Source organism: Ovis aries, chromosome X (genome assembly GCF_016772045.2).
Source record: "Ovis aries strain OAR_USU_Benz2616 breed Rambouillet chromosome X, ARS-UI_Ramb_v3.0, whole genome shotgun sequence".
NCBI lineage: Eukaryota > Metazoa > Chordata > Mammalia > Artiodactyla > Bovidae > Ovis > Ovis aries.
In genome coordinates this window covers 80,218,633-80,233,833 of record NC_056080.1, presented here as the reverse complement: position 1 = coordinate 80,233,833, position 15,201 = coordinate 80,218,633, and the positions used below count along the sequence as shown (strand labels likewise).

The window sequence follows — 15,201 nt, the reverse complement described above, 5'->3', positions numbered from 1 at the left end:
AACTCCCCAACATTGTCAAATCAAGAAAGATGCATAAATATACAATTTAGTTTTGACAGTAACCAAAGAAACTCAAAGGAGACACCATGTAAAGCTGGCATCGCATTTCTGGGTGATGGAACAGGAGAGGAGAGGGCTAGACTGTTGTTTTCACCATAACCTCGAGGTTATGCTGTTATCTAGTGGCTATACTACTTTGATTATAAAATCAAAATCCAAACAGCCTAACCCTTCAATAGCTTCCTACTATTATGACATTAACATCAAAAATCCTGCACCCACCTTGTCAGCCTCTCAGCCTGCATCTCAGCCCCCAACTCCTGCTCTGCCACAGCCTGCTTAAGTATCTCAGTTGATGAAGCTCTGGCCAGACTCAGGGCTTTCATAGGTACTCTTCTCCACCTGGAAAGCCCTCCTCCACTCTGGGCTTTGCCCCCTTGGTCCCTCACTTCAGCACTGCCTCCTTAGGGTGGGCCTCCGTATCCCTCCCAAGGCTGGGCTATTCCTCCATTACACATGATCACAGTGAACCCTCTTCCAACTCCTCCTTTAGAACACTGAACCCACTGTAATTACATAATCACTTGGAAATTATGTAAAGTCTGTCTCTCCAGTCACACTTGAGCTCCATGCAAACTAGATGCCACTCTGTGTCGGTCACCCTACAGCCTGCCTACCACACTGCCCCAGGTACCATAGATACCTAACTCCATCATGGGATGAATGACTGGATGACAGCCTGATGAACTGCAGATCCTTCAACACAGAGCAGCAAGGAACCCAGTACTTGTATGTGGAAAAATTTAATCAGTTAGAATTAAGTACCACTGTAAAAAAAAAAAAAAAAAAAAGGCCTATGAAGGATGTAGCTGTTTCCAAGTGTAGGTGAGAAAGCTGTTCAATATGTGACCTGAAGTCTTACAGCATCCGTCTGAGAAGTGACTTGTGGTGGGGACTGAGGTCTTAGTGGAGGTGGTGAGAAGTGGTTGGTTGTGAGGTACATTTTGAATGTGGAGGGCCATAGTACTTGCTGGTGGATTAGAGGAAGGTGAAAACTTAGGACATCTCCTAGAATTTTAGACTGGTAACTGGGTGGATGCTGATGATATTTAATGAAACAGAAACTAGGAAGAGAAGCAGATCCATTGTTGTTGGTGTTCAGTCGCTCAGTCATGTCCAAAGCAGAATTGAAGGAGGGAAAAGAGCATGAGTTCTGTTTGGGACTTGTTAAGTTTGAGACGGCTAGGAGCAACTCCAGGGGAAAGACTGAAGAGGCCATCCAATGTGGGGCTCAAGAGGTTAGAGATGCCCAAAACCATCACAATATTGTAAAGTAATTATCTCCCAATTAAAATAAAGCAATTAATTAAGAAAAGAAAAGAAAAAAAACACAAAAAAAGAGAGGTTAGAGATGCAAGCTAAAGACACAGGCACAGAGGAGAATGGTCAGCACACAGCGCACAGAAATAATGGAAACAGCCATAATTAAATCAAGGTAGAGGCATCAATAAAATGCCAGGTGATCATTAAAAATGATGGCATAAAAACATTATCTATGTGTAGATGGCAGTTTTATGGACAATCCTTCCGTTTCCTCTTCCCATATTTTCTAAAAAACATTTTTTCCCCACAAAACAGTTATTACTTTTATAATTAGAAAACACAAGTTATTTTCATTTTAGAGAAAAGTGATGATACGTATTTTTACCGACATGGAAAGATATCTACGACATTATCAGTGTGGAAAGAAGGCAAGTTGCAACAGTACATATTATATGATCCCATTTATCTCAATCAACATGTAGGAATTTCTCTGGTGGTCCAGTGGCTAAGACTCATGCTCCCAATGCAAGGGGCCCGGGTTCGATCCTTGGTCAGGGTACTAGATACTGTATGCTACAACTAAAAGATCCTGCATGCTACTACGAGGACTGAACATCCCATGTGCCGCAACTGAACATCCCATGTGCCCCAACTGAAACCCAGTGCAGCCAACACACAAATAAATATTCAATAAGTAAAACATAGACACATATACACAGGTGTGTAAAGACTCTAGAAGGATATTTAAAATGCCAATAGCAAAGGTAACCTTTAGGTTATTATTTGCCAGTTGTAGTTGCAGTACACTCTGCACAGGATCTGGAAAATATTAATGTGTTCATAAAAAAATATTTGATACAGTAATTTAAACTCACTTTTCATGTCATTCTCTCTCTCTTTAATGCACCTGTGTTTTAGGGCTTTCCTGATCTCTTACCCTGGCACAGCAACCACTCAAATGTTGGCTGTTCTTATATCTGGAGTCGCATGGCATAATGGACTTTGGCCCTCTGAACCACTCCTCAGAAGGATGTTTTCAAATGTATAAAATAAAATACATAGAAACTGATTAACAACTTACTTTGAGAATTGGTATTAAGAGTAACATGTGCCTCTTTAGTAAGCCACTACATAAATAGCCAGATCTGGAAGTGAGTCTGACAACTAAGTTTGAGTTGTGATAAACACGAGCAATATTTCAAAATCTCTGTAACTGCATGGAATACGATATGAAAGCATCTTTGCTCTCTATTGGTGACAAAAGCACAGGTACTCCTAACACTACCATGGTCTGCTGCCTATATCTGTAATTAAATTTTTACTGAGAGGTTAGTAAAACTAAAGGCCAAGTGTACATCCAAGGTTACAGAACCCCTGACTTCTCAAACTTGAGCCAGAACCCTCAGTCTAGAAAGATACACACCAAACCATAACAGCAGTTTTCTCTGCATGCTGGAATTTCCAGAGTAATTTCCACATGCATTTTCTAAATTTCCTAGAATGATGCTTTACTTATGAAATTAAAAATAAAGAGCATAATGAACAGTATTTTTGTTTGGTTGTTCATTTTCTTTTGTCTTAAACAATCTGGAAGAGTGGTTAAGAGATTTTACACAGTTGCTCACAGGCTGTATTAACAGGTTCTTACAGGGTCACACCACTGAAAAAAAAAAAAACTTTCAATTTTGCCTAACTACTTATTACAATGACTCGAATTATTCCTGTGTTCTTACAAGCCTAGAAAAAAATTCACTAGAATTATTTATTCTGGAGTTAAAAGAACAAAAAGACAAACTGTCACAACTGCAGACATTTGTCTCTTTTTTTTGCCAAGTGTAATTCCAAAAACAGCTGAAAATATTAGAGCAAATTAGTACTTAATATGGACTAATACCTTCTGCTGTTTATAAAAACAGAAACCCTAGAAACACAGAAATTTGTATTTTAAAAACGAATTACTAAAATATATATATACAGATTTAAAATACTTTTCAAAGAAATGTCAAAACTTAAGTACCAGTAGAAACCCCAGAAAAACCCAAGTGCTTACATTTTTCACAAATAATCTACATGGAGACAGCCAGCTCATGCTGAAAAGTGCTCAAGTTGGTGTCTTAGCAGCAAAACATGAAAAGGAGATGGAAATGAGGGAAAATGTGCCTATCTCAGAAGCCTGCTTTGATTTCTTTCAAAACTAAAAATAAAACCTTCGGACTGCTCTATTAATAAGTCTAGAAAATGGATGCCTTTTTTTTGTGGAAAGTTTTCACAAACAGCGAAATAAAAATATCTTCTCAGTTAATAGAGCCGAGGAATGTAAACATAAACCAGATGTCAATCCTTGTTTCTCGACAATTCCATTCTCCCTCAGGGCTCTGGTGGGACTTCAGTTGTAAAGATGTTTCCACAGCACAAGGAGACAAGTTAAATGAATGAAGGGCTGCACACAGCAACACGGCCCAGGCTCAAAAGCCAAGGGGCGCGTAAAAAGCACTAGCTGCAGAATGTCACCTGCGGTAGGGCATCGTCCTGGGAATTCGCAAAGTACTTTCGAAGGTTATAAACTGGCCTGTGGAACACGGCACAGAGCCTGGCTGGGGAGTAGCCTCATCACCTTCAGGGGATGGACAACCTCTCGGTCTCCAAGATCAGGGAGGAAAGGAAGGTTTGAGGAGGAGACATGGAACAGGAGCCCCTGGGGTCTGATGGCCTCCAGAACCCCGGGGTTGGGGGGACAGGCCAGGTGGCCGGAGCACCTGCCACCACCTCCTGGGGCTCGGGACCCTCTCAGAGTGAGGCCGCTGGAAGGAAGACCGAACCTATTTGGCACAGCTGGGCCAGCTGGGTCTGCTCTGCCACCAGCATCCCTGCCAGCGCAACTTCTCTGAGACCCCCGCCGCCCCATCCTCCCACCCTGAACTCTCCGAGTTCTCTCCCGTCCGAGCCTCCAGACACGTGACCCTCTCCTCTGCATGTGCCTCCTCCTGGAATCTAACGGTGCCTTATCATTCAGGTCCTGGGTAGTGGGGGTCGCTTTTCAAAGAAGTCTCTCCCCTGACGCTACCCAGGAGTCCAGGTGGGATCTGTCTAATGTTTCCGTGCACTCTAAGTGGCCATTGTCACCTTTAGCCCCTTGTAAAATAAAGGTGTATTGGCCTGTTGTCTTTTAAACCAGAAAATCACTGAGTGTATGAACAGTCCTAGCATCTAGGGCAGGAACTGACAAATAACAGATGCTCAATTAGTCCAGGCTAAGTGAAAAAAGGACTGCAATAGAAAGAGTACCACAGTCACTGAGAAACAAGGCGACAGCAATATGGTCCTGAATACTTTCAGGGTATTCCTTATGACGTCACAACACAAACGAGAGAGAACGTTCAGCAGCTGTGGGCGCTCTTCAACCCTGAGTCCCAAGGAGCCGCTGCAAGTTAGAACGGTACCAAAATAAAAACACTCCATTTTCTTCAAGATCCACAAATGAGAACAGGATGATGTTCTTGCCAAATAAAGGGTCCCGTCTCAGCTCCTCTGTTCACATTAGGTCGTTAAATGGAAGCTTCTGAAGTTTTGCTTTCTCATGCTAACTGCTGAAAATGATTTCTTCCTACCTGAATAAACAGCTCTGTAATCTCTACAAATTTCTGCTTATCTACTCAAATGTAGTTTTTTTCCCCTCTAAAAGCACGCAATTGGAAGGCCATCCTTGATTTAGCAATATCTATCAAAGTTTAAAATGCATATATCCTTTGACCCAGCAAGTTCCAGCTTTACGAATTTCTCCTACAGATAAACTTAGCTGTGAGAAATGGTATAATATAAAAGACTATTCACTACAACAATGAAATAGAAAACACTGGAAACATAAATATCCATCAAGAGAAAATCAGTTAAGAAACTATGGTGTATCCATAATGGACTACTACCTCAACCCTTAAAATGAGTGACATGTCTGTACAGAAATTGATACCACACAAGCATCAAAATATATTAACTAAAAAGAGCAAATGGTGCAAATGCGCACAGTGTTTTACTATTTGGTAAAAAACTACACACATAAGACATATACGTAAACACATATAAAATATATATGTGTTTATATAAACACATAAAAATATATAATAATATGAGGTATCTAGAATAGTCCATTTCATAGGAGAGAAAGTAGATGAGCAATTGCCAGGGGCTGAGGGAGGGGAAAGAGCGGGGAGTTCTCATTTAATGGTTATCATTTTAGTTTTGCAAGATAAAAGGGCTCTGGAGATACATGGTGGTGATGGCTGCACAGCAAAGAGAATGTACTCAGTGTCACTAAACTGCACATTGAATAGTTAAAACAGAAAATTTTCTGTTATGAACATTTCACAATTTCAAAATTACACACACACACTCACAGATTTATAAGAAACTGATAATGACGGTTGCCTTCAGGGAGAAATGGTTGTCTGACGACAGGGTGGCAAGGAGATCTTATACCATGTAACCTTTTATACCACCTTTTTAATGCTGTACTGTTATATACGTATTTACAGTAATCATTAAAAAACCTCAGCCTTACACAAGAAGCCTCTTCCTTAATCACATGTCACTTATGTCATTTCTTTAAGTCAAAAAGAAATTAGGATTCCACTTCAGTTTTGAGGGTACTTATTAGATTTAAATGATGCCAGCCACAAAAAATTACACTTGTTCCCCAAAGATCACATTCACCAAAACCCTGTCTTTATTTTTATCAGCTATTACAGAAAGCTTCAAAATCATCATAGAAGAAAATTACCATTTTTATCAGTGCGCAACTTTTATTCCATCACAACCAAGGCAGTTGAATATAAAACTATTTTAACAGCAAAAAGCCCTCATCATAAATCAAGACACAAATCAGCCCGCAATTATCCAAGTTAGAAAACAAACTATGCTTATGTTGCAGTCTACCCCATGGCTCCGACTTCCGTGTCAGAATTTAAAACACACACATGCACATATACACCCTCTGGAGTCCTCCTAGTTTATCTAAAACCTACTTTTGTGAAGATCCGCTATTTTCTTGAGTCTTCTGGAATGGGCACTGGAGTCATGCAGCTGGTATCATGACCTCTGTCGCCTTCCCCAGTACCCCACGGCCAGTGAAGAAAGCACGTGCAGGGCCCAGCACCACCCCTGGCTCAAAGCAGGAGCAAAAATATTTGTTGGATGAATGCATAAACCATTATCTGCTAATGGGCTTGCCCTCAAGAGCCTCACAAAGACAAAACTTCAGAAAGAAAGAAGTAAAAGATGCTCTGTTCACTTGAAGTCGGCATAAGATAAAGGTGAAGACCAGAAAGCTATGACATACTGACTAGCTGGACTCGAGATCTTATCCCATCCCAAAGTTAAATACAAAAACAAGTATTCCAAATACCGTACAGAAAACATAAGACAACGAAACTATATGAATCTTTTGCATGTATCAAATATGTATGTATGAATATAGCACATCATGAAGTTTTTTAGGAAGAAAGAAAATCTAGATGAGTATCGTCATATCACGTAATAAAGAAAAGTCTCTGCATGATGACAGAGAATTAATATCCTTAATATATTAAGAGTTCTTATAAACTGACTTGAAATACCCTGATGGAAGAATAAACGCAAGACACCAACAGGCAATTCACAAAAACCAAATACAAATGGCCAGTGACCACTGACGTTCAGCCCTAGTAATAACCCAAGAAACACACATTTAAAAAGGACATCCAATTCTGGGAGGATATGGGAAATATGGGAAGTAGCACTTGCTAAGATTGTCATGGGAAATGGGATAGACATTTTGGAAGGCGACGTGGTAAGTACCCACCGGCAACTTCAAGTCTAGGCAGCCATTCTTCAAAAGGACTGGCACCTGAGGACATTCAATTCAATAGCATCTTTAATAGTGAACCATCAAGAAAATCAAAAGGGGAACACTGCATGACAGTACATTAGCACCAACCCACTCTTCTATTTAACAGAAACGAGGCAGAGAAACGTATCACATGGGTAGATGTCAAATACGTACCATGCAATCCTTATTTTGTCAAAAACACAAATGGAACATATTTGCAGAGCCTGAGAAGAAGAATCAGAAGGATCTACAGTATGCTATTAACGGCAGTTACTTTGGGTAGTGGGTGTGGAAAGTACTGGGAGCATTTGCTTTTTTACTGATATACTTTAAAATAGTTTGACTTTTCTTTATTGTTTTTTATAATTTATTAAAAAGGAAAAGAAAAGTAGTAAGAGACCAAGTACTTATCTATTAAAGACATTCTGTCCTTTGAGAATTCCCTTCAAAGCTCCCTGATAGCTCAGTTGGTAAAGAATCTCCCTGCAATGCAGGAGACCTGGTTCGATTCCTGGGTTGGGAAGATCTGCAGAAGGGATAGGCTACCCACTCCAGAATTCTGGCCTGGAGAATTCCATGGACTGTATGCTCCATGGGGTCACAAAGAGTCAGACACAACTGAGCGCCTTTCACACTCATGCTCACTTCAAAGTCCCTTGAAGCTCAAATGGCTGTGTCTCTCCAATTCACAAGTAATAAGAGATATTTTTAAAAACATCTCTTCCTTTCTACATTGTTTAGAAGAAACTGTACAGAGTTGCCACCGTCTGTTTTATGAAATCCATGTGCAATCAGAGAAAAAGACTATTAAAAACATCAATCACCCCTTCAGGCCTAATATCTATCAGAAGAAACCCATTCACTGCCTATATTACATTTCATCCACATGGTTTCTGAGACAATGCACAAAGCAGCAGCCACACGACTCCCACCAGCATAAATACGTGGCGTACAAAGAACGTCCTGTCAGCAGGGCCCAGAGCACACCCCGCAGTGGTAAATGGGAATGACAATTTAAGTCATAGGATCAGAAGCGGAACCAAATTTGTGACTTGGAGGCAGCATGATGCTCTTCACTTCCGTCTACACCTTTTCTGCTCCTCCACCCAAACTCTCTGCCCCTCACTCAGCCCCGAAATGGGCCAAGATGGATGTCCACACAGCTTCAAACTGAAGCATCAGAAGCTGCTAGAGAGATACAACTAAGTGCACAATTTGAGGGGGTCAGCTGGAATCCTGAGGACCGCATATGTGTAAAGTCACGTGTTTTTCTTTGGAAAAGAAATGGAGAAATCAAATTAGAGTGTTCAGTCTTACCACACGGGATGTTTGCAATCCGGATGTCAAAACATCAAATGTGGATGTGGCCTCCAAAAAAGCTTAAGATATTGAGCCTGCCAGTTTAGAAATGAAGGAACCATTCGATCTGACCAAATTCAAAGGCCAGGTGGTGGTGCCCAAGCACCCGATGTGTGGGTGACAGGACCCCTGCATGGCAGACTCAGAGGGCCTAGCTCCCCAGCTTCTCAAAAGGCCTTCCTCCTGCTCTAGAGTCTCAAGAGCCCAAAGGGCCTCAGGGTGCTCTCTGCTGCCCCTGTGGGAGGTGTGTGGCATGCACACGCTCAACTCCCTGGTGGCTCAGACAGTAAAGTGTCTGCCTGCAATGCAGGAGACCTGGGTTCGATCCCTGGGCTGGGAAGATCCCCTGGAGAAGGCAATGGCCACCCACTCCAGTCCTCTTGCCTAGAAAATTCCATGGATGGAGGAGCCTGGTGGGCTACAGTCCATGGGGTCACAAAGAGTCGGACACAACCGATTGACTTCACTTTCTTTTCTTTCTTTCTGCTATCTGGCCACAGCTTGCAGAAGGTCGTCCTTCTAGGGGACCACACGTGGGTTCCCGTATCTGCAAATGCACCACCACCACTCGCTAATGTTGACCAGGAAGTCATTTACCCAAGACCAGAACAAACAGAGCACTACGCTGAAGGCTGCTAGGTGAGAGCCAGAGCAGCCGGTGAAGAGCTCCACTTAGCTGACCTGCTTGAAGGTGAACTGAAGGGGCAGGTCACCAGTTCCAGCTCTAATCTGACACCCGCCCCCGGATCATACCGTGGCTACCAAGGAGCCTTAACCCAACTGACCTTTCAGGGCTCAGGGAAGTGACTTTTTTTTATTATATGGCACAGTTTGGCACCGTATGTCTTTAGTCTTTGGGGTACTTTGATAATGGTTCAAGAGTAGTAGATCTTGTTTGATTCCTTTTTTTTTTTTAAAAACAGATGGCCAAACCAGGACATATACTAAAAAAAAAAAAAGGAAGGTTACTTACCTGAGCCCTAACATTCCAGCTACCATGGAATCTTGTTGGAGCTGGTCTACAGAAGCAAGATGTATTCTGGGGAGTCACATGTCACATCAAAGCAGGAACTGGTGAGTCTGTATTTTTATGGAGCCTAAAACAAAGAAAATCGTAAGTTGAAAGCCCCCATTGTGCTGCACGACCTTTTTCCCAGGGCTATTTGGGACATTTTGAAGATACAGACAAAGTACCATGCTATTTCCCAGCTTACCTAGCTAGAAACAAAGGATACACTGAAATTTACTGCCAGATAACACACAGTGCTAAAGGAAAGATTCATGAGTGTTAGAACTGACACTATCACAGGTCTTGTCACCTCTGAGGGACATTTTGTCACTAAAACATACAGTTAGGAAGCGATCTCCAGTAAGTATTTCAGGCAACATCTCATACAGAAATATCCAGAGACAGAAGATATATTCCAGAGAACACGCAACATCAAAATGTCATCCCAAGAACACATGAAATGCAGAGGCAAAGTATCCTGTCATTTGCAAGCAGCTGAAGTTGCAACAAGCTGATGTGACATCATATAAAAAGGCTTTAGCCAGGAGAGGAAAAAAAACAGACGGAACCAACAGAAACCAAGTACCCCGGGAGATCCTAAGCCATCCTCAGACATACACAAGACTGTTTTTGAGCATTCACTTTTAGGCCTCTGATCAGTAAAATGTTCAATAAACTGAGTTAACAGTGTGATACTTTCTCTTTTGCCTTTGAACACATGTTCAAAGAAGGTCTTCCGCCACTATACTTTTCATCAAGACAACCATCACTTCCTTCTTAAAACCTCAACCGCCTCATATTAGCTAATTGCTGATATCTTGCCGGCCCAAGAGTTGCACTTTTATCTTTAGACTAAAAAAAGCCTAGCATGTACAACTTAAGAGACTATTCACACAAGAGACTATTCACACAATTACTCATGTAATCAAACTCAGAAGTGCAGCACCAACCAAGTCTTTTACTGCTGGTCTGGAACTACCAGGATGGTATCTGGAATTATCTATTGAGGTGCAGTGAGGCCTCAGAATTCCCTTAAACAGTCGAGTCATAGAACGCTCTAAAATCTCAGAAGTCAAAGTCACAGTATTACTCAGGTTTGCTGGGCTTAGTTGCTCTGTCGTGTCCGACTGTTTGCAACCCCATGGACTGTAGCCTCCTGGGCTCTTCTGTCCATGAAGATTCTCCAGTAAAGAACACTGGAGTGGGTTGCCACGCCCTCCTTCAGGGGATCTTCCCAACCCAGAGATCAAACCCAGGTGTCCCACATTGCAGGCTGATTCTTTACCATCTGAGCCACCACGGAAGCCCGTGAATACTGGAGTGGGTAGCCTATCCCTTCTCCAGGGGATCTTCCTGACCGAGGGATCGAACCAGGGTCTCCCGCACTGCAGGTGGATTCTTTACCAGCTGAGCTATTACTCAATTAGCTATATAATAAAAATCAAACCGGCATCCTGGCCGGGAGGCCCTAGAAGAGCCACAACTTTTCACAGTTGCCTTTTTTTTTCCCTTGGTAAATTGCATTTTTATTTGTAAACTGAGGGACCTAAACTAAGGTTCCTTCGAGCTCTGAATTTAAGATCTCTGATAACTCAAGATTTCGTGGAGAAAAAAAAAGAGCCAGCAAATGAGAGCACTTAGGTGAAGACCCAATACAGCAGTGAATTGCAGGTCTATATATATGTATATAGAGTGCCCCCAGCTCTTACGCACCGAAGCCTTTCTAAGGCTTGATCCCGAGAGTCCAGACTTCTGCAGTATAACAAAACAGCTATGCTCAAGACATTCACACACCAGCAGAACCAACGTTAACTGTGCCTTGAAGAAGTGAAAAAGGCCAAGGCTTTACTCTAACAGAATGGTCACAACGCCTCTTAAATATGGGAGTGGCCATGCCCTGCTCTCACTCTGTTCCCCCCCCCCCCGACACCATACCTACCATCAAAGAGGTAGAACCAAATATTTTAAGCAAAGGTGTACAAAGCAAGCTTTCAACAGGAAGGGGCTCCATGCCAAAGAAAGGCAGAAGAGACCAGGTAAATGCAGAAGAGCACAACTTTTGTGTCAGTGAGTCCAAGGAAAAGAGACTTTACATCCATCCTACCCAAACTGAGGTAAAGGCACAGTGGTGACAATGACAGTTTCACTGGAAGGCACTGGTACAGAAGCACTGAGAACAAGGTCCTCCAACTGGAGCAGTAATAATGCTCTACCCAAGAAAAAATGGTTGTCTGCCAGCCACACAAGGCTGGTCTGCGTGCGCATCACCAACAAAGGGTGGGGAAAACAAACAGGTGTCTGCCACGCTCCCTGGAACCACCAGTCTAGGACTATGTTTTACCCCCTCTGTGCTTGAAACACTAGTTACTGCAAAAGTCAAATCCTTTCTATAATATTCTTCTCATAGATAACTCGGGCAAGCTGGCCACAAACTGCTCTTAGCCAGTTAAAAGATTTTCACTGATATTCACCTTTACAAAAGATCACGGGTTCCAGGAGACATCATTTATCATGTAAATAATCCCGGGCAGGTATATTAACAGTGGAAACCGCCCTCCAGGAAGGAACTAACACTTTTCCATCGGCTCTTCTTTATTCTAGGTTCAAGAAGCAAGGTTCTCATTCCGTCTCCACTTGGGGGAAGGGGTATTCAGGAGGAAGATATCATCATATTGGACTCCTCTAGCCAATTCTTCTGTCAAATTTCACAGCGTGCCTCCCCATCCCACTAGATTCAGCCACAAAGAGGCAGGGCCAGCCAGCAAACAAGGGCTGTGGCTGGAAATCGCAAATAAAATGCAAAACAGTACTCGAACCCTCTTGCAACATAAGCAGCACAAAAGTTGGAGTATGGTTGGACTGCATCATGCTCTGTCAGGTGAAACAAAGACCTGGGATTCTAGGTTGCAAGCATTCCAGGCAAATTTGTATTCCAGGCAAATGAGTATGGTGTGTACTGGCAAGAAAGCCATAGAGAGTTTCCTCAAGCTGTTAGGACACCATGACTTCAGATGCCACCAGGTACTTTGCAGACAAACTATATTCTGGAGGCTGTGGGATAGGGGTATGATGGAACAGCTCACTGGAAGGGCACCCGAGGCGGCTAACGCACTGACAATGATGGGAAACGAAACAGAGCCCTTGCCGGTCACATCTGAGGCTCAGATGTACAAACCTTGGAATCTTCGTTAAGTGAGGCTTGTGTATCTGTGTGTGCAGACAGGAATGCACCTCAGTGATCAGCCCCCTCGCTGACATGCCACGAATGGGTGTTCTGTGGCAACTTATTCAATCAACTCTACACCTCTGTGACTGATTGTGCCCTTTAAGGTTCTGATACGTCCGGGTAAAAAATGAAAGCAAATTTTTTCCTAGGTTCCAGGACTAGGATTTAGAAGTCCTTCAAAGCCCATAAATAAATCTATTTCCCTAAATCCCTAGTGGAAATTCCCAAAAGACCTAAAACTAAAAACCAGATTTTAAAAAAACATAAAGATTCAGCATATTTCAAAGGACCCAAGAGGTTAATGGCATTCTTAGTTGAAATCGTTCAGATGCAGATGAAAATTCTGACGGTGGAACCCAAATTTCTCCTGGATAGCAACTGCCTGTTAATAATGATTTTTGCTACCAAGGCCGATATATGCTTCATTTTTGTAATGTAACAAAATGCCTAAAATTTGCCAGAGTCCTCAAGTCTTAAGCCACTCAGCCTCACAGGCCAGTAGGTTCGGTTCTGTGATCACCAACCACCCACAGAATTCTATGCTACCATCTCACAATTTGGGGCACTGATCGGCACAACAGAGACACAACTCTGAATGGCTTTGCAGCCCGTTCCTGTTCCTGAAAAACGAGAAGCACACATCTGCCTGACCATGAGTCAGGAATATCAATTTTGTGGTGGAGCCCATTTCGGCTGTGACCAATCCACACCGAACACACTCACAGTAGAAGCGACGGCCACAGAGGTGTATTCCACAGCCAGCCTTCCCCGCCCTTGGAATCCACACTTAGCAAGGCCATGAACGGTCTCCTCTGTGAAAGCAATCTTTTAAACTCTTCACCATGACCTTAAGTCTTCAGTGCAAAACCACAAAAAACATTGCCACACCACTAATCAGTCACCTGAGTTTCAGTATGGGTGACTCAGAAGCAAACTAGAAAGAAAATAAACTTTCAGGGACCAAGCGATGGGCACCCCGGCGATGCGGTGAACTTGCCCCATCTGGTACTGGTGATCTTGAGCCGGGCGCGCTCCGGGACTATGGAAGCCCGTCACAGACTGAGTCCCACTCCACTTATGTAACTGGAAGATCGCCGGCGAAGCGGGGCGGGCGGGGGGGAAGGATGGGAGGGCGCTCGTATTCTGAGGCCATGCCCCCCCCCCCCGCAAACGCCCTGGGAGCGTGCTCCCATCGAAGCGCTACGGGTGCTGCCGGACACCCCGTCCCCTCCCCACGGCTCCTGATGGCAACTATCACCGCCTCTTTCTGATGAGCTCTGGGGCCAAGAACACAATGTCTAGTGCCTTTTGTGGGTGGACAATAATTCCCACCTACTTGTTCTTGCTAGATGCGAAAGGAACTCGCTCGCGGCGGGGACGGTGGGGGGGCAGAAAGTCATGGAATGGGCGAGAAGGAGGGGGAGGCAAAGCCTGGAGATGGGGGCGACTGCCCAGGAGCCCTTGTGGCGCACTCTCCCGACGGGAGGAGAACTGCGCACGCGCGCCAGTGGGGGGGGCCGAGTAACGGGAGAGGGGCGCGCGAGGGAGGGAGACGGGAAAGCGCGAGCCAGGGAGAGGCCGGGGGCGCGGGCGCGCGACGGCGCCGCGGGCCCGAAGCCCCGCGAAGGGCACGACGCGCGCGCAGCCCCGACAGGCGAAGCCCCGGCGACAGGGGTGCCCGCGGGGCCGGGGGGCCGGGATGCGCGCCGAAGGCGGGAGGGTGGGGGGAAGCAGGCAAAGGCAGCCTGAGGAGGCCGCGCCGAAGACGGTCACCCGCAAGTGCGGGTAACGGGCCGCCGCGGGGGGGGGGGTGCCGTCACCAGCGGGAGGGGGAGGGTAGAGAGGAGGGACGCCATCCGCCAGCCGTGTCGCCCGACCCCGCGGGCCCCTCCCGCGCCACGTCCCGCCCCTACCCCCCGCCCCCCAGCAAGGGTCCCCGCCCGCGGCCGCGGCGGTCCCACTCACAGTCTCTCCTCCTCGCCTCCTCCTCCTCCTCCGCTCGGCGCGGCAGCGGCGGCGGCGGCCATTTTCCGGACGGCTTTTACCACAGCCCTCTCTCTGAGAGGAGGGAGCGCGCGCGCCGCCGACGCCGAGACCCCGCACGGCCGACGTCGCGCCCCGCCCTCCCGACCGGCTTGCGCACAGCTGCACCTGCGCGCCTGCGCCCCGCCCCCGATGCTTCAGCGAGCTGGCGCGCCATTGGATGTGTTGGCCGGGGTGGGGCGGGGCCTCGGTGGCGACGCCCCCAATTGGCGGGACTCGGTGTCCGTTCCGGCGAGGGAAAAGGGGGCGGACGCCCCGTCTAGCTGCCGATTGGCTGCCAACGGCCGTCATTTGGGGAAAAGAGGCGGCTTGGGCGCCGAGGGGATGGTTTAGTGGGCGGAATTTGAATATTAAGGATTAATAGGCCTTTGCGGATGCTGG

General features: G+C 45.3%; 1 protein-coding gene across 1 annotated transcript in view; it reads right to left on the bottom strand.

Annotated features, from left to right (window-relative positions):
- MECP2 (methyl-CpG binding protein 2) overlaps nt 1-14,837 on the bottom strand; it is a 58,871-nt gene extending 44,034 nt beyond the window's left edge. Inside the window, exon 1 of the mRNA XM_027963279.2 lies at nt 14,743-14,837. Coding sequence (XP_027819080.1) covers nt 14,743-14,804 — 62 coding nt within the window. The 5' untranslated portion in view covers nt 14,805-14,837. The remainder of the gene's footprint in view (nt 1-14,742) is intronic.
- Between the last annotated feature and the right edge of the window lie 364 nt (nt 14,838-15,201).